General features: G+C 56.6%; 4 protein-coding genes across 4 annotated transcripts; 2 read left to right on the top strand and 2 right to left on the bottom strand.

Moving 5' to 3' along the window:
• The first annotated feature begins 471 nt into the window (after positions 1–471).
• Positions 472–1,226, top strand: F5144DRAFT_233746 (uncharacterized protein). Its single transcript, XM_066783266.1, has one exon. The coding sequence runs from the start codon at positions 675–677 to the stop codon at positions 1,065–1,067; it is 393 nt and encodes a 130-aa protein (XP_066642992.1). The 5' UTR covers positions 472–674; the 3' UTR covers positions 1,068–1,226.
• A 4,743-nt stretch (positions 1,227–5,969) lies between these two features.
• F5144DRAFT_233682 (uncharacterized protein) lies at positions 5,970–7,174 on the top strand. The gene has a single exon (XM_066783265.1). The coding sequence runs from the start codon at positions 6,080–6,082 to the stop codon at positions 6,764–6,766; it is 687 nt and encodes a 228-aa protein (XP_066642991.1). The 5' UTR covers positions 5,970–6,079; the 3' UTR covers positions 6,767–7,174.
• Positions 7,175–10,700: 3,526 nt separating this feature from the next.
• On the bottom strand, positions 10,701–13,869 carry F5144DRAFT_491750 (Lon protease C-terminal proteolytic domain-containing protein; the record flags this gene model as incomplete). Its single annotated transcript, XM_066785882.1, has 2 exons — positions 10,701–11,090; positions 11,290–13,869. 2 exons carry the CDS (start codon positions 13,867–13,869, stop codon positions 10,701–10,703), a joined length of 2,970 nt encoding a protein of 989 aa, XP_066642990.1.
• Positions 13,870–14,850: 981 nt separating this feature from the next.
• F5144DRAFT_511732 (cell morphogenesis N-terminal-domain-containing protein) lies at positions 14,851–23,286 on the bottom strand. The gene is made up of 2 exons (XM_066786557.1): positions 23,136–23,286; positions 14,851–22,821 (listed from the first exon to the last, which is right to left on the bottom strand). The coding sequence occupies exons 1-2, from the start codon at positions 23,160–23,162 to the stop codon at positions 14,860–14,862; spliced, it is 7,989 nt and encodes a 2,662-aa protein (XP_066642989.1). The 5' UTR covers positions 23,163–23,286; the 3' UTR covers positions 14,851–14,859.
• Between the last annotated feature and the right edge of the window lie 526 nt (positions 23,287–23,812).

The following is a 23,812-nucleotide window of genomic DNA, read 5'->3' as shown; positions in this document are numbered from 1 at the left end:
GGGGAGCTGCAGGCCGGTCCCGTCACCAGTCAAGTCTCCCGTAACATGGGGCGTGGGTGTGAGCCGAGGGAAGCGGAGGGGCAACCGGACGGTTGGGTTGGGTAGCTGCTGGGGGCGTCGTCTTTGCGTCTTTGTCGGTCCTCGTGAGCTCTACTCGCAATCGTTATCTAGGCCAGCAAGGCAGCTTGGTCGAGACTCGGGAGACAGAGATTTGGTGTCAGTGGCACTCGGTGGTTTTTGTGCGAGTTTAAGGCAACGGTGCAATTGAGATGGAGCCCCAGATGGAGCAAGGATAGCCGTACACTAAGTCAGGGCACCCTGGCAAGTGTGTGCCATCCACGCCATCCATGGATGGCCCGAAAATCGAAGGGTACTGTTAGGCAATGCCAGCAAGGGCCCCGGTCAAGGTCAAACCCCCCTCCCCCCAGTTAGTTCTGGTGTACGAAGTAACTACTGTGTATGGTAATCTGTAATCCTGTACCGGAGAGCACAGACGGCGCCCGGGGCCAGCCGGTTACAGCCTGTGAAGATTGTCAAGCCTCAGGTGGCCCCCTCCCCCCCCATGGCCAAGGGGCTGAAGGTGCGTTTTTGACCTGGGCGCCTCCCTGTCTGCACGGGTAATATGAGTGTGTGAGTGCGCCAGTGCCGTTGCAGATAGTGGAACTCGGGGAACGATGGGGCAGTTCTGCAGACGGAACTGGGGAAGTCGTTGGTCTATTGGGCGCTGGGCCACTCCGCGGGACCGTTTCGTGCGCCCCATTGAATGCATCAAGCAACGCTTGCAGTGTGAAAGCGGAGCGCAGCGCAATTTCGTTGATGCGCTTGAGGTGTCTCGCACGTCCGATGATGTGTCCGTGACCCGTCTCAAGCGTCAAGTATCAGGTTGGACCAGAAAACTACCTAGCATTGGCGCCGGCAACCAGGGCAGGCAGGCACGCAATCATGGGCTACCACCGCCGGCGGGCCGGGCTCGACCAGAAGCTTGGGAGCGGGGTCGGTTGGATGCCCAAGAAGCCAAGGACAACCGCCGATGTTGTGCAGAACCAGCCGAGAGCGAGTCGAGATAGGGGATCCGGAACAGGGGGCTCCCATTCGGCGTTGTGGCGCACCAGTAATGCTGTAACCGATATTGGAGGCTCTTTCACTGTTCGTTGTGAAGCATGCGGTTTGTCTCATCTGTGACGAAAAAAATTGAAGAAGCTCGGAAAAAAAGACAACCGAGGAGATGGTCGCCAAAGGTAGGAAACCTGTGCCATCGGAAGTCAACCACGACCGGGACCAAGGTTGCTTCCAGGATTAAGGGTGATTGATGATAGCCTCGGGGTTGTGCCCGACACATGGAGATCGTCGGGTTGTCGCTGTTGACAGAAAGCAAGGAAAGCTACCTAGGTACCTAGGCATGTGGTGGTTACGGGCGAGGAACATCCAGAGGTTGGATCCTTCTTTGACATTTTGCGACTACCTCCCGTTTGAATACAACTAACGCGGAAGGTGCCAGAGCTTGGCCCGGAGGCAACCTCCATTCGCAGCGATGCCAAACTTGGAATGAGCGCGAGTTTTCGGTGTTGCTCTTGCCATGTCTGTGAAAACCAAAAAGTTGTTTGGAGCTCGAGCTTGCCCAGGCAATGTCCTGGAATGGAAGGGACCGCTGAGCTAGACCTTATTTAGCGAGCCAGTGGTGCAAGCACCCCTGGCAGGAAGGGACTGCTGCCGCGTGGAAGCGCCACACAGTTTGTAGACGGTGCTTTCAACACGGTGATCTCGCGATGAGATCAGCCCAGAAAAGGCAAGTGCCGTGTCTTGACCCCTGTGGTGACACATTTAGTAAGTGCGTCACTTTCATCCTTACACAGTAGAAGGACATCAACCCATTCGAGAGAAGAGCAGCATGTCTGCCATTGAATATTCGGCCCCTCGAGGAACCTTTCGGTTGAGGAACTCTTTTCTTCGGCCGCCATGTCTCCGGTTGGGAAATCGACCTACCACAGCGGCCATGCACATAACCGTTGCCGCGTCGAGAGCACAAACCGCGGGCTCGGTATCCCCCGGATTGTTACAGAATTCATTTCCTCTTCGCATCCAAATCCCAATGCGGATAGTGATTGGCTTGAAAAGGATTCGGCCGCAGGTGTTCCCACTTCCCATTCGTCACAGGAGCAGATCAACGTTTTCCGTTGTGTCGGTTCAGCAGGCTGGCGCCAAGCATGGAGGTGCATACCTGGTAGGTACTTGATGAGAGCGACGGCACCTCATGGCCGCACAAGCCAAGGGTTTGAGGCCCATGCCCACCTGGGCTTCTCGCTACAACGCGCGCGCCTTACACACATTGTCCTATCGCGATATGATACCTTCCCGGACGACATGCCCCATCGCCTCGCTTCTCACCTCGAATCGGCACATAACATGAACGAGCCAGGCCATTTTTTCATTTTCAACCATAAGAGCTACACCGTACAAAAGGATCTGCTGTGAGAGTGGCTCCCAACCGCTGAGACACAGAGCAGGTGGCGGCAAACCGGAAGGGACCCGTGACAGCTGCATGATCGCCTACAGCGTCGAGCCTCCGTTTTTGTCGTCGACACGGCTGACTGATCCCATTGGATCAGAGAGTCGGGCGAGACCCGCTCTTCTCGCATTTCCATCGTGCTCGGCCGTTGCGGTAGCCAGCGTCGTGCATCACGAACCCCTGACACACAACATTGGACCCGGAGAAGAACAGCGGGTACGGGCATCAAGCAGCGTTGCCGCAGTAGTACATTGCCAACTCGGATTTTTTTTAACAATGGCGGGGTTTCTCTCAGGTATTAGCGCGCAACAGCCCGTGGAGAGCAATATCGAGATAACGCAGGTATGTGATCTGGGCTGCCGATGAAATTGAGGTTCGTTTCTGATGCATCATCAGAAGTAACTAATGCCAGCCCTACGGAATGCTAAGGTGACTCCTTACCATGGGCACTCGGCGCTTGCAATGCAATATGCGCCTTTGCACAAAATATCGTCCGCAGGAAATATGCTTTTCATTCAGCCACCGACCTTTCGTCGTTTTGGGGCGTCTCTTGCATGTCGGCCGTCTCTTTCGGCGACCTTTTGCCTGATCGGTGCCCGGGCCGACCACTCAAAATCCCGGCCGCTCAACCCCGACCTGGAAGAGGCTCGCCTTGGCACAGCGCAGCCAGAAAATAGCCCGATGTACATATGTATGTATGTAAGTACGGACAAAGTAGCAACAGCCCTCTTTGCGCTTCTGAGTGCCGTGCCGATCCCATCCCGTCCGACTTGGTCGTTGACCCTGACAATCACCAAAGTTAATGCGCGTTGCGGCGTATGCCGCTTGGGCGCTAAGCGAGTGTTCCAGTGTTGACGTCGACCGAAGAAGCCAGCGGGTCACGATGTGATCTCCAAACCCAACCGATCCGCATGCATCGAAAAACTCCCGAAGACGGGCCTCCAGGCGAGATCTGGGATCAGAGGGATAGCTACTGGGCATCACGGCATCGCATGACGTTATGCCGGGAACCGTTGCGTCAAAAACGGGTGCTGAGCTATTTTCATGCCCCCCCCCCCCCCTCCTTTGGCGATCAACTCCTTGTAACTGCGTCGTATTTTGTGGGTGCTCAGCTTAGGAAACCGTTCCCCCACAACTAATCTTCACGTATGATGGAATTCGCCCGAGGTGTCTCGGTATTGGCTGTTACACGCCCGTCATGGCATGGAGGTCTCGCCATCACACGCATGAGGGTGGCGGGGGTTGGTCGGTTCATCCCATGTCAAGGCCGTGCGTGCTCCCAGCTCATTTATGGGGAGCGGAAGATCGTCCCAGCACGCGCACAAATTACGGGCAGAACCCAACGCCCTGTGATGATCGACTTGGCGAAGGATGTCTCTTGAATTCCGACCACAACGCGCCAGCACGTGCGTTGAGTATGACGAGGTCTCACGGCTTGCCTGTGCGCGAGCAGCCCGAACGGTTTGTTCTTTGCCCCGAACAACCGAGCTTCCCTGGCTTGGCCGCCGAGTTTGCCTTATTTCCTTTCTTTCCTCCTTGGGTCTGGTGAGACAAGTTCCTTGAGGACTTCGCCAGCAACGGTGACATCGCGCCCTGGTCTGGTCGACAACGGACACTGTCGGCGGGGCCCCGAGCCATCCCAAGCGGCAAGGAGATTTGATCGATCCCATGTCAGATGCTTGGCAGGTACCCGGGCGAAAAAAGATCAGCCCTTAGCCCTTAATTGGGGCCACTATAGGTCAGGGGTAACTGGGTGCAGCCTGCGGACCGTGCATGCCGGGGCATCAACCACAGCTCGGTTTCGAACTCGACGCCGGCACGGATTTTCGACGCAGGTTCAACGCGTCTCGCAAAGATGCGGCCTTGTGCGACTGCGGCCCAACCCTACCGCAAGCAGCCGTGAGCGGGTATGCATACAAACGAACACCCGACACAATCTTGATCTCGGAGAGATTCCCGCCGGAACGTTGCCGAGCCAGGCAGGCGTAACGGTCGAAGTTGGCAGCGGCAATTATTTCAAGATTTCAGGGTCGTTTCCACCGTGCGCAGTTTGGCATGCGGGATATACCGTTATCGCTAACTACCTAGCCAAAATACCAACGTTCTTTTTGGGGTCCAAGAGTGTTCCTTGAGCTTGGACCTGACAGAACGGTCTGGACCGAATAGGCGAGCGAGAGGGCAAAGATCTTGGCGCAATCGTCACTGACTGTGAAGTTACTTTGTAAAAGTTGATCAATGGAAACTGCACGCTTTGACACAAACAGCGGTTACCATCGCTCTTTCTCTCCTGTTCGCACTGACATCCTCAAGGTGTGGCCTTCCAGATGGGACCACTGGAGGTAGGTACCTACCTACATAGCAGAGTCGGATATGTCCTTCCTGTCTTGTCAGCCCGTGGCTCAGGTACCTTCCATAAGATTCTCCATTCATCTAGAGGCAGGTATCCCCCCCCCCTAGGTAAGGTACGAAGTACTCGCTACCATCTCACCAGGTTCCGACCACACCCCACGAGCAGTTTTCATCAATTGGGCCACGGCGGAACTTTCCTCTTGCCCTGCAGTGCAGTTGACCTCCATCAGAGGCCTCTTTGGGCGGCAGGCCAATCAGCAGGCTTCCCGCCGCCGAGAAGGTCAAGAGGTTCCAAGTTGGTTTGGTCGAGATGCAGGGATATCATGCAGCCTGGCAGCCTGGCAGCCTTCAACTTCAGTTGACAGTGACAGCTTTCCCTCCTTCCTCGACATCAATTTGCTGGCGACGCACCCCACTCTGCACATGCAACTGCTGCCGCACCTGCCGCATGATTAAATTGGACTCCATCGATTCGGGCGTCCCCTTTGAGCAACTCTCACGCCCAGCAGCGCCAAAAAGGAAAGCGCCTCGCTGGATGGTCACCTCCGAAGAAGTCCGCTAGTGACTGCCCAGCACATCCATCACCAGCATTAGTTATCGTGCGCCAGCCATGCAGCTCGCGCTGCTTTCCTTGCCCCCACCCACCGTTGCTTCACCACACCATCTAGTTACTAGGTACGACCAGGTAGTCCGCAGCAGTGACATTTTCAGTTTGAGACATCATGACCACTCTCATAACAAACCCCAAAAAACCTCGTCAAAATCCGGACTCCTCATTAAAAAACCGGGGCCGCGACACTGAGTGGGGTCATCACCCGCCCGTTCGCCCCGGAAGTCATTTCCCTGTTCCCGCCCTCGTGGCCGGGAAATTTTCCTTGTCGCGGACCTCTTTGCGGCCCTGTCCCGCTGTCTCTTTCGGGTTGACAGTGGCCCGCCGTCACATCTTCTGGCGCAACCCAGGAGGGCCAAGACTGAGGGGGGGTGGATGGGATGAATGCCCCTAGAAAGTTGAAGAGAGGGGGTGCCCAGTGTTGACTAACCAGTGTGTCAGGCGCGAAAACTCGCCGACCAGCAAACGGCCGTCTCTTTCTCTCGAGGATTTCCCAAATTATTGCATCTAAACACAGTGCTCTGCCATCTCGCGATCGCAGACTACCTACCTACCAACTATGTATAAGCACGCACATACCTGGTCCACATATACACGTATAGCTGAGTAATGATATGGCCACTGACCGCAGAGCAGTGCTGGTGGAGGGTACCGACGAGCTGGGCATCGACTGTGGATACTCGTGGTGCTGGGACTGGGGAACCAATTCCGGATATATAGTGCCCACTACCACGCAATCCGTTCCTGCAACACGGAATACTACGACAGTACGTCCTTGGCCTGCAATCATTCGTGTCGTCCCGCGCTTGCTCCCGTGCTCCACGGTGGTGTCTCCGTGCCGCGCTGTTGCTTGGGTCCGTTGTAGGCGGAACAGGTTCTGGAGGATTCTCGAGAATCTCGGAGCACAGACTGCCCCGGGAGTAGTTGTTATTCGCACCGACTTCGGCGAAAAAAGTACACCTGGCAGCTGGCTCGGAGCACGGGGCGCGGGACACGGGATACGGGGCATGGGGACCCGTCCTTACGAGGTAGTGGAGTGCCCTCAAGGCCCCGGATATGATCGCCGCCGCAAGCAGGACCCGGAGATGACCAGGGTCTGGGAAGCCTGCGGAACAGATTGTCGGCTCCGGCAGCTCCAACAAGCGACCGACGGGACGGGGCACAGACCCAACGTTAGTTCAGATGGTGCCTCCATTTGTTGGGAGACGCGGGACGGAAAAGAGATGGGACGAAAAGCCACAGGACACATCAAGGTTGTAATTTTCCGGTACCGACGGCAGCGCTTGGTCCTTTTTCCTTAGTCCCAGATCTTGGTTGGAGCGAACAGACCCGCGGGCCCGCCATGTCACCTTAATCCCAACCCCCGGTGCATTCTCTGAGCCTGCAAACCCGGGTTCCAGAGTTTGTTGTTGCCCTCTCAAACCACCGTCCCGCATCCTTGGGGGGGTGAATCCGCCGTGTCACAACAGCGTGCATCTTCAGCTAAGTGATAGGACGGGTCTGGCTGACCTAAAAAAGCCCCTTGGCCGATATCAAATCAGACACACCCCGTCTGTCCACGTTGCGCGCATGAGATGGGGGGGGGGGGGTGTGAGCCGTCACAATTGGGACATACGGTGCATTACTTGTATGTACATACATGATCTACGCTGCTCCAGCACGCCAGCACGCCGCGTGCTTCCCTGAGCCGATCACACCTGTCAGGCCTGGATCTCAGTTTAAGACGGCGTTTTTCTCATGCAGCATTTCCCCGTTCCCATATTGACCCCAACACGGCGCTTATGTACATCACGCACCCCATCTCCCGAAAAAGCCGAGATTAAAGGACGTTGAGATAACTATACCGAACTGCTTCCGCCCCACGGACCGCGATCGCGTGGTAGCGTATCGTCGTGTATTCCAAAAACGGGTGTTGCCCGCGAGCTTTGGCAATGGATCCAAGGGGAGTGCTCGGAAGCCGGAAAAAGAATACCGACGGCGGTTATGCCCACTCTCCGTGTGCCGGATTGGTCTGGCGGCGCCCCTCGGCCGCCGTGTTCATCGGATCCAACGCCTTCAGCCCCCCGGACAACTCACCAAAGCAGCCCGGCTTGTTGAGTTGTCCCCCGATGATCCTCGATGGCTTACATCATACCGGCTTTTTCTTGCTACTACCAAGTATATGCGATGGTCGATGCCGGGCCCGGAATCCCGGATCATGATGGATCGGCCAGTCAATTACCTGCTCCTCGGGCCATTCGATTAGTTTACGACGATTCCCCTCAAGGAAAGGGATACACCAGTTTTGTTCCTGGCAGGAAGGCGCAGCGCAACGTCATAACGTCACTTGTCAGGCGCCCTCTCGCCCTGTACTTGTGCTCCTTGTCAGCTGCGGGCAGCGGCGGTGCCAGGGAGTGCGCTGTTTCTCATGTCTGACTAGACGTTGTGTCTCTTCGTGTGGTAACACCAGCACCACATTCCCTCTTGATTTATCTTCAAACCCTCCATTCCTAACAACAGGCCCGATAACTCCCGGGGTGTTCCAAATCATCCCCCCGCGTAGAGAAGGTGGCCCTTGGTGCCACGAGAACGGGCCAATTTCGGAACTTAGTAGTAAAGAGTGGGATGCCCGAGTAAGGTCCTACTTGAGGTCAGGAAAGGCCAGGACAAGCCCCTCGGAATAGCTAAACTGTACTGGGGACAAGCGGTCGGTCGGTAACATCCTCGGCAGCGGATAAACCAGGGGGTTCTACGAAAATCTACTTTGGTGTTGAGACGGGACACAGAATGAGTCGACTCGGTAACTTGCGGTGCCTGGCCGTGTTACTTCTGGATGTATATGGCCGTACACTGCAGCACTCCGGGTCGGTTCGTCCCTGTTGTGCCCTCGGCTCATTAGAGTCTACGAGAGAGACTGCTGGAGCGATCACGACTTGGATAGAACCTTGCATCGCCTCTAGGATATGTATGTGGCCGGAAGAGGTTGCCAAATACCTTATGCCCTCTCCGAGCCGGTCGATATTTCAGCCCATTCATGCATCTACAAGTGTAAGTATAGCACGGCCAAGGGTGAAGCAACATCTGGAGAGCAGTGAGAGAAATGTTTATCACATGAGGATTATGGACACGTGAGACCAACACATCGGATGTCGAACTCACATGCATCACTACCATGTAGCCTGGGCCGCAGGCAGTACTCAGTGGCGGTCTAGGAACAATCGAATGAACTGACCAAGCTCCTATCCCGTGTGAACCACCATACCACAAACGCGATTCTCCGGCGACAGGCGCACAAAAATACCGAGGACAAACGGGATACCCACTAATCGGGATATTTCCCCTGCGCCCAACGTGGAACTGTATCCAGCATCGTGTAACCTCCCAGTTATGCTCCTCCCCTCTCCCGCCCCTTTCTCCGTTGCCTCTTCTGTCGAAGTAACTAGCCATCGGAGGAACACATACCTCCCACTCAACACTTTGCACCATCCCTTTAATACAGAGCGGACTATTCTAACCTGCCTGCCTAGATGAGCGGCGTATAGCCTCCCAAGCAATTTGCATCTTCCCAGTGACACGCACACACGCACACAGCAAACTAAAAACCAACCAAGGCAAACCAACTAAGATAAAACCAACCACCCTACAAGCACCCTACCCACACCACCCACACCCACAAAACCTAAACCTAAACCACCACAAACCTAACTGATTACTCACCACGCCACACTCCGCCTCCCCTAACCCGCTCATGTCTCGGATGCCCTCTGCCCCGGCCGCGGCATGGCGACACGAGGCAGGTCACACACAGATCTTGTGCTGCCGTCCGTCCGTCCCACGCCGAGGCCCCGCGGGAGGACGCATATGCATATGCATATGCAAACCGCCCCTCGCCCCCCTCGCCCCCCTCTCCCCCACTCGTTCTTTGCTCTTGTGCCGAAAGCCGAAGTTTGGTTTGTATTGTCTGTCTTGTTATTGTCTGGTGGGTGGTCCCGTGTGGGTCGGTTTGGTTGGTTTGGTTGGGGAGATGGGATGGGAGGGGGGGCTCATTCCTCGTGGTTTTGTTGAGGAGGGAGGGGAGGCGGTTGGTTATCAGTTTGTTGCTGCTATGGGGTTGGGGGGCGAGGGTCGAGGAGGATAGGGTTAACAAGGGGGATCGTATTGTAGTTGTGGAGAGAGAGGAAAGAGTTCTTGTAGAAATGATTGAATGTTGTTCGCTATGGTAGAAGAGAGAGAGGGGGGGGGGGGGGGTAAACAAGACAACAAAAAACTAACCTAACACAACCTGCTATGCGCCCTCCGACAAACAAATCAAGAAGAGCCAAACCAAAGCCATCACAATCATGCAATCAAGGAAAAATAACACACCATTTGCTGCCCAGCCAGCTACCTACCCTGATGCCACTACCACCCCCCTTTCACCTTCAGGCTTGCGGGTTGCCTCGCATCGCCACCCACCGCACACCGAGACATAGTTATATCCTTCCTGCATGTCTCGCCCGGCGAGGGGGCAAGCAATATATCCTACACACAACCGCCGGCCCCCCTGCCTCGACCTGCCTCAACCTGCAACGCCACCCCCGCAAGGAAGGCAGCACGGAAGCCAACCGGGAAAGACGCAGCCACGGCGGCGACACGCGGACCACAAGCCACCCCCTGCTTCCTGCATCCGTTTTCCGCTGCCCACTCCTCGGGGCATCCCCAGGTAGGTAGCCAAACTGCATGCAGTACAACGGCGCCAGCCGCCAGCCGCCGCCCGCCCGGCCACACAGTCCCACAGCATGGGGTTGCCTGCCCCTCCCCCTTGGTGTTGTGTATGTGTCCCCGCCCGCCGGAGACGGGGAGGAGGGAAACGGAGGAAAGGGATGAGAGACGAAACGAAACAAAGAGATGTCTCGAACACACACCCTTGCTGTCTGTCCTTGAAGGAGAGATTGCTTTTCCCCCGGGTCTCACACCCATCTCGATCATCTCGATCATCTCGATCATCTCGATCATCTCGATCATCGCGATCTTTCTGCATCTTCTCGATCTTGTCATCCCATTACCACCCCGGCAACCTCCCCGGTGCCCCGAACTCCCTCTCGTCGACCGACCGAGCCGGCTGCCTTACAACCGGCTCTGGACGTCGGGATGGTCGTTCTCACCCGGCCAGCGAGCGTCAGGCCAGACGTGGCGCATGGCTTCCCAGATGTGGCTGTGAGAAAAAAAGATCGGGGTTAGCAAACGCGGCACATACACGCACACAAAAATACACTCCTATCTTCTTCTTTTCTTTTCTGTGTTCATGTTCCCCCAATCGAGGCGGGAACACAGCGCACACTTCCCCTTGCTTCGCGTTGTGTCGCGTTGCGTTGATTTAGAAATTTCGGGGCAAGGAAAGGAAACAAGAGGAAAGAAGAGGCACAGCGGGCGAGGCGAGGTGAGACAACAACAAGAACAACAGCAACAACAACGACCAGACTCAGACAAAACGTACCTGACATGGATAATCTCGAGACCGTCCTTCACCTCCTGGGGCAGGTCCTTGACGTCCTTGCGGTTCTGGGCCGGCAGCAGCACCGTCTTGACGCCGGCGCGCAGGGCGCCAATCAGCTTCTCTTTGATTCCTCCGACGGCGGTGATGCGTCCGCGTAGCGAGATTTCGCCCTGTTGTGTTGTGAAACGAGCGGTGAGGGTCTTGTGTCAGCCTAACTGCGATCGCTCTCTCTCTCTCTCTCTCTCTCTCTGTGCGCGTGTTGTGTGTGTGCGTGTGTGTGTATGTGCGATAAAAGAAAAAGGGGAGGGGTTGGAACGGACGTAAGGGTTTTTTTTTTTTTTGTTTTTGCGTAGGAGAGGATTCACTTACGGTCATGGCCATGGTGGGCGGTACTGCTTTCCCAGAGAATAGGGAGATGAGCGCAATGGCTTGCGAAATGCCGCTGCTGGGCCCGTCTTTGGGGATGGAGCCCGACGGGCAGTGCACGTGGATGCTACGGTCCTTCATGATGTTTTCGGCCGGGCCCTGCGTCAGGCCCAGCTCGTAGGCATGCGCCTTCACCCACGTCAGAGCCACCTCGACGCTCTCCTTGAGGACGTCGCCCAGCTTGCCCGTGAGCTGCACCGTGCCGGTGCCTGGCATGTCGGCCACCTCGATGAAGAGGATGCTGCCGTTGCCGCCGGAGCTGTAGGCCACGAGACCGGTGACAATGCCCGGCCGGCTGGTCTTCTCGGCAATCTCTTCTTCGAACTTTTCTATGCCGAGGAACCGCTCCAGGTCGTCGGCGCTGAGGCGCGGGTTGTACTTCTCAGGGTGGCCCGCATCCTTGGCATCAGCGTACTCGACCGCTTTTCCGCGGAGGACCGACGAGATTTCTCGTTCGAGATTGCGGACGCCTGCTTCGCGGGTGTAGGACTCGATGATCTTGGAGACGACCTCCTCCGTAAAAACGACCTGGTCCTCGCTCAATCCGTTCACGCGGATCTGCTTAGGCACCAGATGCTGCATGGCGATGTGGCGCTTCTCTAACGTGGTGTAGCCGGGGAGGTAGATGGTCTCCATGCGGTCCAGCAGCGGCGGCGGGATCGTGTCAAGGCTGTTCGCGGTGGCGATGAACATGACCTTGCTCAGATCGATGGGAATGTTGACGTAGTGATCCGTAAAGGAGTTGTTCTGCTCCGGATCAAGCACCTCCAGCATTGCTGCTGACGGGTCGCCGTGCACGCTAGAGCCACCCACCTTGTCGATCTCGTCGAGCAGGAAGACGGGGTTGGCCACGCCCACCTTCTTCAAGCCTTGGACGATGAGGCCGGGCATGGCGGCAACGTATGTGCGGCGGTGGCCCCGGATCTCGGCTTCATCCCGGACGCCACCCAGCGAGATGCGATGGAATTTCCTCCCCAGCGCGATGGCTACGGATCGCGCCAGACTAGTTTTGCCGACTCCCGGGGGCCCAATAAGTAAGAGAATCGGCGACTTGTCGACCATGCGCCTGCTTCTCAGGACCTCCAGCTTGGCGCCGCTAGCCTTGATCCTCTCCTCTGCGCTTGGGTCAGGTGCGGGAGCTTCCGTCTTCTCCTCCTTGCTTGCTGTCTCGACCGCACCGATTTCCTCCTCAGCCTTCTTGATCTGCGCATCAACATCATCGTTGATGGACTGCTTCAACCTCAAGACGGCGAGGTATTCCAAGAGGCGCTTCTTGACCTTCTCGAGGCCGTAGTGGTCGTCGTCCAGCTGCTTCCGCGCTCTGGCGAGGGTTTGAGGACCTAGGCGGTCATCCGTAGTCGTCGTCCAAGGGATCTCGGCTAGCGTCTCGAGGTATGTCCGCGTGATGGCATACTCGGCTTGGGCGGGGTGGATTTTCTTCAGGCGCTTGATCTCTCGGTCGGCGACCTTGGCGGCCTCGGGGGACAGTTTCGCATCGTCGAGTTTCTTTTGCAGCTCATCCAACTCGTTTGGCTCCTCATCCGCCTCCTCTTCTGGGGGACCGCCGGACTTTCCCACGAACCCTGGGGGTGGAAACATACCCGTCCCCGGGGTGCCGATTTTGATGACGGGTGGCCTCGACCTGTTTGATCTGATTGTACCGTCGTTATCCTTCTTGCCCGAATCGGAGTCGAAGGGTAGCGTCGTGGTAGTTACTGTCATGATTTTAATGCTGTTCTTGATGTTGCCGACTTGGCGATCGAGCAGCTCGATCACTTTGGAAACGCGCTCCTTGACGTCTAGCAGGGCCAGAACCTGCAACTTCTCCTCGTAGGAGCTCTCGACAATATTGGCCATGAAGTCGGCAAGGGAGCCCGGCTCCTTCTGCTTCGTGATGAAGAGGTCAAGCCGGCGGGCGAGCAAAGGCGACAGCCCGGGGGTGCCGCTTGACCGGGGGAGGACGGATGACAGCCTGAGGATCGCGACGAGCTCCCTCGAGAGGAGCTTCAGATGCTGGAAGAGCTCCTCGAGCGTCGCGTCCGGACGTTTGCCATCTTCCTGGAAATATACCACCTTGCCCTCCAGGTACGCCTTGTCATGGTAGATCTTTTCCACCCGAACGCGGGTAACACCCTCAACCAACAGTGTGAACTCCCCCGTGCCGCGCCCTTCCACACCGGTTATCTTTGCCGCAACGCCCCAGCCAAAGAGGTCGGCCTTGGTAGCTTTCGCCGGGTCAACATCGGGGCGGTCGGGTACAGCGGCGGGGTTCTCGGCATTTTCGATCAGGAGCTGTCCGTTAGGGCTGAGGAGAGGGGATGCGAGGGGGATGCAGACAATGGGGACGGTGTCGATACGGCCATTGGGTATTTTGGAGGCGGCGCGGGTGTAGACAGCGGCGAGCAAGGAAGCGATGTCGGGACGGTTGAAAGAAACGGCGACTCGCTGGACGACGCCCGGCAAGAGCACGCTGTCGCGGGGCAGTGTGATGACCGGGAGAGTCGCCGTCTGGGTACGGGCCATTTTTGGATCGTGGTTCGTAGTTCGTGGTTTGTAGTTTGTGGAATCGCGCTGTAGTATATGATGCGATGGGCGTGTCTAGTCAGGTCGAGAGGGAGGGGGGTTGATGATTCTTAGTTTGTTGGGGTTGGTAATCGGTGATGGTATTAGTTAATCGGTATCGCGTGCATACAGAGTATGGAATCCTTTCAGGTTGTTGTATTATTAGTTATTGTATTCGGCGAGGTTTCTTGATACAAGGTTGGGATTAAAACCCATCATCGAAGCTCAAAGAATGCCGGTGAAGCAGTGGCAGTTCAGCCAAGGCAAATGCAAAGAAGAAGGCAGCTTGTCAATGTTGGTCGTCGGCGCGAAGAGAAGCATGGGGCTGCTTCTGCCGAGGCTCACGCGATTGGCGACGGGACTTGAGTGGTGGGCAAAGCACCGGGGCGCCGGGTTCCCATTGCCGGCGGCAAGATCCACGGCCTCGGGAGGAGGGACAAAAACCCCACAATACCCCTTGCCCCTGCGCCCGGCGGTCAGTTCCCCAACCATGTGATAGTGATAGTGATTGTGATTGTTTACATTCGATGAAGTGCGTTCATAGGATCAAATTCATGAGACACTTCCAGAACATTGATTCATCCCATTAATGGATAACCTAGCGTCTTAGCTCATCTACCCCCACCTCACTTATAAACCACACACAGCTTTTAGCTTCGTTCACTACATAGGTACCATTACCCCTGAACGAGCCCCTGACAAGAATACGTACCGTGTTACCCCGGACATTGTACACCGACAAGACGCCGCCAACAAGAACCCCCAAATGTAACCGGCAATCATTCAACGTGGGGTCTAACGTACTCGCGTTTTACAACCCCCATCAACCAAACATTCAACATGGAGAGACGCCATACATGCATGCGACATTACCTTCCTCCATTCTTCCACTCCTCAAATTCAAGACCATAAAAAAGAAAACGCATCACAGCTTCACTCAATGCCCCGTAATCAATGCCCCAACTGCAAAAAATCCCCCGCCCCCTTCAACCTCCCCCCCTGCTGCTGCTGCTGCTGCTGCTGCTGCTGTTGACCGCCACCCGCCTGCTGAGGCGAAGCCGACAGCGACCCCCCACCCCCACTCGACGGCGAAGTCACAGTAACCGACGAAGCCGGGCCCGGCTGGTACTGGTACTGACCTGGATACTGCTGCTGCTGCTGCTGCTGTGGGGGATGAAAGGGAAACCCGCCATCGCGCGACCGTCCCCCCGTCATGCGGCGCATGCGCGAGCGCGTGCCCTGCGTCAGCGGCCGGATCACGTTCTCCAGGAAGAAGGAGCCGCCGCCGGGCCCGTCGCCGTTGGCTGTGTTGGGCCGCTCGTCGTCGCCGTCCGAGAAGACGTCCTCCGGGAACTCGTCGTCCGACGTGAAGTCGCCTGCGGCCGCCAGCTGCGCGTGGTAGGAGGCGGGTGCGGAGGGGGACGTGATGGAGCGGGCGTGGAGGCCGGGCCGGTTGAGCGGGGCGATGGTGGTTGTGACGATGTTGTTGCCGTTGTTGGTTTGGTGGTTGTGGTTATGGTTATTGTGATTGGGTGCGCCGCTGCCGCCGACGCCGACGTTGAATGCACCTGGGTTCATCGTGTTGCTAGCCGCACCGGCGCCCCCGCCTCCTTCACGCGGCATGTAGATGGGTCGGTCTGCGAATCCGTTTTGAAAGGACGTGCTGCTGTTGTTGGACGCCTGGTGCAGGATGGGGAGGATCTGCTCGTCGTACAGCTGCGCCCCAGACTCGAACGTGTCTGGTGTGAACTCGGTGACCGTCCGCGACGACCGACCGTCGCTCGGCGGGCTGGTTGACACGTCGTCGAAGAAATCGTCCAGGCTGTCGAGTTTCGAAAAGAGGTCTCCCATGGGTGCGTCCACTCGCCCGTCGTCCGACATCATTGTATCCGCCCTCTCAAAAGAACCCGGGAAGAACCCGTAAGGGAAGTCGTCCGTATGGAACTCCACTTCGGGCGTCATGGCTGGCTGCGCGACGACGCCCTCGTCGCTCTGGCACATGTAGAAAGCAGCATGGATATTGGCCCGCGTTGAGTCTGTCTTGCGCGCAGGCATGGGAATCGCCCATCCTGACGGTTCCGGGATGCCGAACAGGCTCTGCGTGCGCTCATACTCTTTCCTGACCGCTTTGGATGTCGGCCGCGTCATGCTCATGCGGAGATGGTGCTTGTCCATGGATGACCCGGACATGGTCATGATGTTGTCCAATACCTCCAGCGCCTCCATGCAATACTCCGTCTGCAACAGCCGTAGAAGGGGCGAGATCATGTCGGAGCCGTGGCTCGCAATCTCCGGTTTCTTCATATCCACCTCTGGGATGATCGCGCGAAGGATTCGCATCGTCTTGATCTTCACCCATGAAGTTCCGTTTGTGAGGAACCCCATCAGCATGGTGATCATTTGGCAATCCAGCGTGGGCAAAAACCGCTCCCTGAGCGCCTCGATCATTTGCGCGGCAAAGTCGCTCCCATCCGGATATCTGGCCCCAAGATAATTATCCAGCACCACAGACACGCTCGTCAAGCCCTGCTCGTCCGCCGCCGCCATGAGAATCTCCGCTGTTTGCACAACCCCGCGATCGAGGAACTGTTGGTCGGCGGTGTGCAAAAAGTAGGGAAGGTTGGCAATGGTTGTGAAGAACAGACGACTGTCATCGCCGACCAGTGAATCGCTCGGTAGCTGGATAAGCTTCTCAAGAGTCTTCAACGTCAGGTCATAACAAGCCGACGAGCGTAGGCCCTTGTAGAGCAACGGCTGCAGGCCCTCAAAAGGGCCATCCCATTTGGACGGTTGGCCATCGTACAGCAATCGCCGCACGGTGGGGGAGTGGAAGTCAAGCTTGTTGAGAAACTCGTTGAGCATCTCGACTCCCTCAAGGAATTCGCACTCGTTGATGGACTCGAGACAGGCGCAGGTGGTCCAAAAGAGTTGTGGGAGAGCCAGAAGCTTGTCGGCATCGACCTTCACAATCAGCGTCTTGAGCGTGGTGAGTATTTCCATTGAGAATGTCTGGATCTCGGTGTCTTCATCTGCGATGGTGTTGGACAGACGGGCGAGCATGTCTCCGAGCATGTACTGATCGAGTGATGTCAGGATACACCTGAAGATCTGGAAGGACCGGCAGGCAAGGTGTCTGACTGGGCAGGAAGTCGCCCAGGTAAGAGAAAGCCTGCCCCACTGATCTTTGATGCCGGGGAAAGTGAGCTCGAACGTCTTGACGACCTCGGCCGTGAGATATTCCATGCTCGGGGGCACCTTGTTGTCGTGACCGTCCACCTTCCCGTTGCTGTCCTCGTAGCCCCACACGACGGACCTGTCATGGCGCCGGATAGCATCAACCAAACTCTCAATCCACTGCTTGGTGGCCGCCGGCGTGTTGTCGTCGATATTGGAGATGACGAGCTCGTGAATAAGATGCACCAGCATTTCGCGGGCCTGCTCTTGAACAAGCGGCGTGTAATGGTCCCAGAGGACCGTGACCACTTGCAATAGAACCGGAACGTTGTCTGCGGCGAGGCTGACAGGCGCCACCATAAGATCAACTAGGAGGATGAGAGACAGCTGGCCAAGGGAGAAGCCAGCTTGCTTGGTGCCAACGGGGAGAGCTTCCGAAAGGTCGGCGCAGTAGGGGAGCACGTTGATGTCGGGAGGAGGCGGGATTGCCTCCCGTTTCTCGTTGGGCACCATAGCTTTGGGAGTGATCTGAAGCAGCAGGAATTCGATCACCCTGTTGCTCGGCGTGCTGTTTGTGCTTGCGAGGAAGACGACGATCTGCTTCGCGTACTCGACAAAATTTTGTTCCCGCCGCTCTAAGCACAGGGACATGATAAAGTCGAGGACCAACCGCACATTACCGGGATGCGGCCCCGTCGCCAACGCTTGCCAGAGCGCCTGCACCTCGTTGTGTAAAGCCGCGCTGGATTTGATGGTGATCTCAAGTAGGTTGGCCAGGAGAACATATGACTGTGCAATGGGCCCGCCATTCGGATCGACCTTGAGCTCGACGGCCTGGATCCACGGGAGGATAACGGCGATCACGTTCCTCTGGGCACCGGCTTGCTGGTCCTTGAAATAGAATGTGAACTCGGAGAAAATGTGGAACGCCAACTCCGTGTGTTGCTTTGCCAACCGCTTGGATATTTCGAACTGGGCCAGTTTATAAACTGCCTTGGTTTTGTCCGATATGCTGATGTCAAAATCCTGGATCTTGGAGCTCCGGGGTTGCGGCTGCCGTTCCTCGAGCGCTTTCAAGAGATGGGCGCCTCTGGACCTGATGGCACTCTGGTCATTGCCGAGCATAAAGAGGCAGAGGCCGATGAGCTTCCAGAACGGGGTAGGGTAGTCGAGGTGCTCTTGGAGCACCTCCGTTACCGCACCGAAGTAACTCTCTAGCATCTTTGGGGCCTCGGCAAGGTAACACCTCGAAATGCAATGCTCAAGAAGATAGGGGTATTCCTGATTGTGGACTATCAGGTTCTTGAGGGCCATCCTGCCGATCACATTCATGCGGTCGCTCCCCGAATTAAAGATGGCTTCGATCCAGGCCAGCATCCTTCGAACGTCGAACTGGAGGGATGCGCCGCTCTCTGTGGTGGCGCTGATGGGCCCGCCGCAGAGCGCCCCCATGGCGCTTAGCGCTGCCGTTCGCAGATTTCTTTTCTCAATCTCCATGGCTGCCGTCACGTTGCCACGCTCGCCTGCCGTTTTTTGGTCGATTACGGATTGCCTCATGTTGTTCTCCCTCTGCCGTATCTGTGGCTGGTTGGGGGAGAAACCGCACCAATCTTCCATCAGGGCAAACGCTGATTTCCGAGCTTCGAATGTCATCCACCGAGATGGGTCTTTCGTCCGATTGATGCCTTCGAAAAGCTCCTCCATGAGGCCGCAGTAATGCCGTCGCAATTTTTGGAACTCCCAGTCCATTTGGACCTCGCCGTCCATTAGGAAGATCTTCAAATCTTTGGCATATGCGACTAGATTGTTTAGTACCCAGTCGTCTTGATAGACCTGGGGCTCACGCAGGAAATGGGATGTGAGCTTGTACACATGAGTGATTTCGGTTCGCAGGATATCCATCTTGCGATTGCGCCGCGGGCTGCTGTTGGTACGCTGGTGAATGCGTTGCCGCGCGTCATCGTTGCAGCGGGACACCTGCCCCTGAAGCTCTTCCAGCAGTGTGCGGTAAATGTGGATATTGATGGATCCCATGGCGATGACCACCGCCTCCCGAATGGGCGCGGATGAGGCAGAAAGCATGGGGTTTAGATACTTGAAGAGCGTCCTTGCTGAACCAATCTTTTCGGCCGCCGAAGACGACTTGGACCCCTTTCGACCGTGTTGGCCGTTCTGTGCTCCACTTGGCTGGGCGCTGCCAGGATCCGCGAGGGTGGTACAGGCAAAAACAAGGTAGAGCTTCCACTGTTCTATGACAACCCCGGGATGTGTCGTCGGGGTCTTCCCCGTCATGCGAGCACTGCTGGGTTCCGCATAAAACTGACCTCGGTGTTCACGCGGTGGCTCTGATAGTACCGTGATGACCTTGTACAACTGGAGTATCCGCTCGCAAATGAGATCGCGGCTCAGCGTGATGGCGAAAGGGCACTTGTCGAAGGCGATGCGGATAAAGTTGGGGAAGATCTTGAACCACAATGTGGTATCGTATGAAACTTCACTGGTGCAGAGCTCGATCAGGGCCCCTTGACTGTTCGTGTTTTGCATCCCCCGCTGCAGCCTGCTCCGCTCAGCGACGGAGAGCTGCTCGTCGTTGAAACTCATCACCTGCATTGAGTCGTTCTCAAGAATGTCGATGAGCCTTGGGGTGTCCTTCTCGCGACCGCTAGGCTTCCTTAAAACCGCGTCAAAATCAGTGATCAGGCGCAGAACATTAACGGCGTAGAACCGCACGCTCCGAGATTGAGAGCAAAGGAAGAATAATCCGTGTGCTTCCACTTGGTCGACTTCTGCCCATACACTCGACAGATCGAGTTTGATGCTTCTCTTGTCAGCGACGCTGGATTCGCCGCTCTCATCTGCGGCGTTTTTGGTTTTCTGCTTGATCTCCTCGATCCAAATGTGGAGAAGCTCGATGTATAACTTGAGAGTCTTCTCGATGTGACCCGGTCCCAGCATACCCCCATCCGACATGGTAGAGTAGCGGTCATCAAAGTTGAAGATGAAGCGCGCAAACCCCATCGTCACTTGATGAGCGTGTGACTGGCGGGCAATGGCCTTGAGAGACTGCGCCGATGACTCTGCGATGTTATGTTGGACATGCGCCGTTCCAGTGCAGAGTAGGTTGATGAGGGTGTTGAAAGGTATATCGGATGACAGACACCGCGGGAGGGCCTGAACAGCTACATGGAGGAGTTCGTAGAAGGCCTGTTTCTGGTCATGGGGGTTGGGGTGATCGTCCCGGCGCGTAAAGTTGAAGGTGTCGGTGATGGGTGTTTTGGGTCCTGGGCTGTTGAACTTTTCTATCTTGTCAAATTTCTCATCTAGAGCAGCCTGTCCGCCAAACGTGTTGTCGCAGATGATGCTGATCTTGCCAAGGATCTCGCAGAATCGAGAGTAGTAGTCCCTGACATTCTCGGAGAGCGCGGAAACCGAGACTGGCTTTGACAGTCTCTCGCCGCCCGACAAGGCCGCCCAGGCAACGGATGGAAGGTCACGCGGCGAACCGAAAACGGGCGACGTCGGGGGTACACGATCAGGGAAAGGAGGCGGGGGGGCATACGACTGCGGGAACGGAGGCCGGCCCTTGTCACCCTTCTCGAGGTCCGACATGATGGTGAGGAAGGCCCGGATGCCAACGACAATCCGGTCCGGGTCAAGCTGCTCGATCTTGAGCTCCTTGTTAGATGTGAAGAGGTCGGCATTGACTAGAGGGAAGATGATGGTTCGGAAGCAATACTCCGGGTGTTTATAACCAATGAATCTGATGATTTGAATCAGCGGGTCGATGATGGCATTGTCTGTGGCAATCAAAGTCCTCTTGGCATTAGGGAGAACGGTCTTCAAGATTTCGTCCAGCCTCCTGGTCATGCTCGAGGAGCTGTCGTTGGCGCGGTAGAGATAGGTCCACACGAGCCTCGAGATGACCTGCAAGCAGAGCGGCCGAGTGGAGCGGTCCTTGAGCCGCGGTTGTAGGGGGTAGATCAACTGCAGCCATTGACTAACAAACGTATCGGGCGGAGAGACGCATAACATGGTGGCGGTTAGGGGAAAGGTGCACTGCCAGTGGCGCGGTTTAACAAACATCTGCGCCAGCCGGGGTCCAACCGTGGCCAGCACTTCGTTCCACTTCGGATGCGCGATGTCGCTGTTGGTCGCCTTGGCGGCTATGGGAAGCACGAGCATCTCGAACACCTGGCAGAAGGCCGATTTTACCTTGGGCCCGTGGGAGCGGCTGAACAGCTTCCCGAGGGTGGCCAGAAACTCACAGGACCGGTCCCAAGCATCCTCCGGGGAGGTCTTTATGCGGAGATGCTTCATCCCTCCTAGCACGAGTTCCATCTTGCTCTCAAGATCCCGAGGCGACGAGGACGGGCCCTTGGCATTCAGCTCTTGCAACGAGCGGTCGAGATCGGCAGTGAAGCGGTCGGTCACGGTGGTGAAGCTGATCTCGCTCATGACGCCCATGAGCTGAGCGAAGAGATTCCAATTCGACAGTTTCAAGGGCGAGACCATGAGTTGCTCAGTATCGGAAATCTTGAGCTGCCCGAATATGATGTTCTCTAGCTTGTCCTCCATTTCCGGAGTGATGGAAGCCAGCGTGCTCTGCGTCCACACCTCGAGGAGGACGCGGCAGAGCACGTAAATGGAGACGGTCGAACGGCGCTCGGCCTGGGCAACGTATTCCTGCTTTGCAGCTAGCGACATCTGGCCGCCGGGGTGAGTCTCTGGGGCGGCGCCCGCCACGGCCGGCTGCATCGGCTCTGTGTTACGCCTCTGCAGCGGTCCGGGGGGAGGAGGGTAGACCCGCGACTGCTGGAGTTGGGTCCGGGCCTCGTTGGCCGCGTCGCTCTTGCTTTTTCTCCAGAGCATCATCGAGTCAATCAGCGGTCTGGGCTTTTGCTTAGCTATGTGGCCGAGGGCCACAATGAGCTGGTCAAAACCGGGGTCTCTCCCGGGTCCGCATATCTGCTCTACATGTGGCTCTGGCTCGAACGGGACGGTGATGCATTCGTTCAACTTCTCCTCCGCCTGCGCGATGAAGGACGTGAACAAGACATGGAGGGCGTATTCGCCAACGGTCTTTTGCTCGTCTTTGTGGCGCGAAGAGTGCGAGTGGTGGTGCGCATGGTCGCGCCGGGACTTGCCACTGTGCCTCCTCTCCATCTTCCCTCGCGCAGGTATCTGACCACCGATCTCGCCGGCGGCGGCTGAGGAGGACCGTTCGGGAACATTGTTGGGCATCGACGCGAGGGTGGTTCCGGAAAGTGCGGTCGCCGGCCGTGGCCCTAGCGAGGAAGCATCGCTGTCAAGGCGTGGGAAGGAGTGCATTTCAGCCCTGTCTGGGGTGAGGCCAGCCCCGGCCGCAGCAATCATTTGTGGGCTAAGGGGGCTGGAGGAGGAACTGGCGAGGCTCCCGTTCCTAGAATGATGGATGCCAATGCCATGGACGATGGATGTTTGGCGATGGTGTCCGTAGGTGGATGCCTTGGGATCTACAACGCGCTCTATAACGCCCCCAAGAGCGCTTCGCGACGGCACATGCGATCGTGGCGGCGGCAACTGTGTGATGAGGTCGGGGCGCTGAAGCTTTTCTATGGACGACTCGCGCGAGTGGGCAACACTTCGAGAGCCCAAGCCTACCGGGCGTATCGTCTTCTGCCAATCGTCTTCATCCTCTTCATCAAGTCGAGAAACCGTGTGAGGCGAGAACTTCAAGGGCTCGTGATCCGGCAACGTCGTCTGAGACGGAGCTATGTTGGTCAGTAAGGCAAAGTCTGCGAAACATCAACTTCCTCCGATCATGACTAGCGGCATCCTATGAAATCGGGCAGAGCGTAAAACTATGTGGGGTACAGTTGAAACCGCACGGAGACGGAGGCGGCGGCGATATTAGCGAGTGACTCGGGCCGTGTGGCAGCGTCACGTCACAAGCCTTAGAGGGGAGGGGGGGGGGGAGGGGGCTGTATCGTCTGAAGTTCGGCGATTCAGTCGGTTTGCAGGGAGGCGACAAAATAAAAATAAAAATAAATCGAACAAAATGCATCGCGACTCACCCATTTTTCGGAATCCACAGCTCGCATGATCCTCCTGATCGTATGCAATCACAATACCGCAGGATCTTGTCAAAAATGTACAAGAGGGATGCGGCTGCAAGACAAGCACAACGCCAAAGGTTCTGTTCAACTTTTGACTCGGCGCGCTTCGAGACGTTGAGGTGCTGCCCGCCGGAACAAGGGCGGCTCAGGGGTCCAAGACTGTAGGCCAATGAGCACCCACACGGACGGACCCACCCTTACACAGGGCTCACAACAGCCGGCCAATCATCACGCTAACTCCAATTACCCCGGTTTGCGGACGTTCAGGGTTACACAACTCAAACAGCTTGACAGTAGGAAAATCATGGGAACATCAAACATCAGGGTAATATCGACTATATATATATGGGTGTATGTGCTTGTGATTAGAATGTGTTGACGCTGCAAACCACACTTCCTGTGTCCTCGTGTACCCCAGAAAGCATAGGCAATGCCGTTGTGGGTTTTCACAGCAAACAAAACCTCCAGCACAATACACAGTATTTACACCTCCACCGGGGTCACAAACCAAACAGACCAGGGGAGGGGACAAGGGCTTTCAGGTGCGCCCTGGACATGTCACATCCCATAGAAAATGCTAGAAGAGTGACCATATAGGTACACCCACCGAACCCAGCGACGCTCGTCAGGTGCCG

The sequence above is a fragment of the Chaetomium tenue genome, assembly GCF_020726465.1.
Source record: "Chaetomium tenue strain MPI-SDFR-AT-0079 chromosome Unknown F5144scaffold_4, whole genome shotgun sequence".
Lineage (NCBI taxonomy): Eukaryota > Fungi > Ascomycota > Sordariomycetes > Sordariales > Chaetomiaceae > Chaetomium > Chaetomium tenue.
Note: the sequence above shows the minus strand (reverse complement) of the source record. Positions and strands in the feature narration are given on the sequence as shown.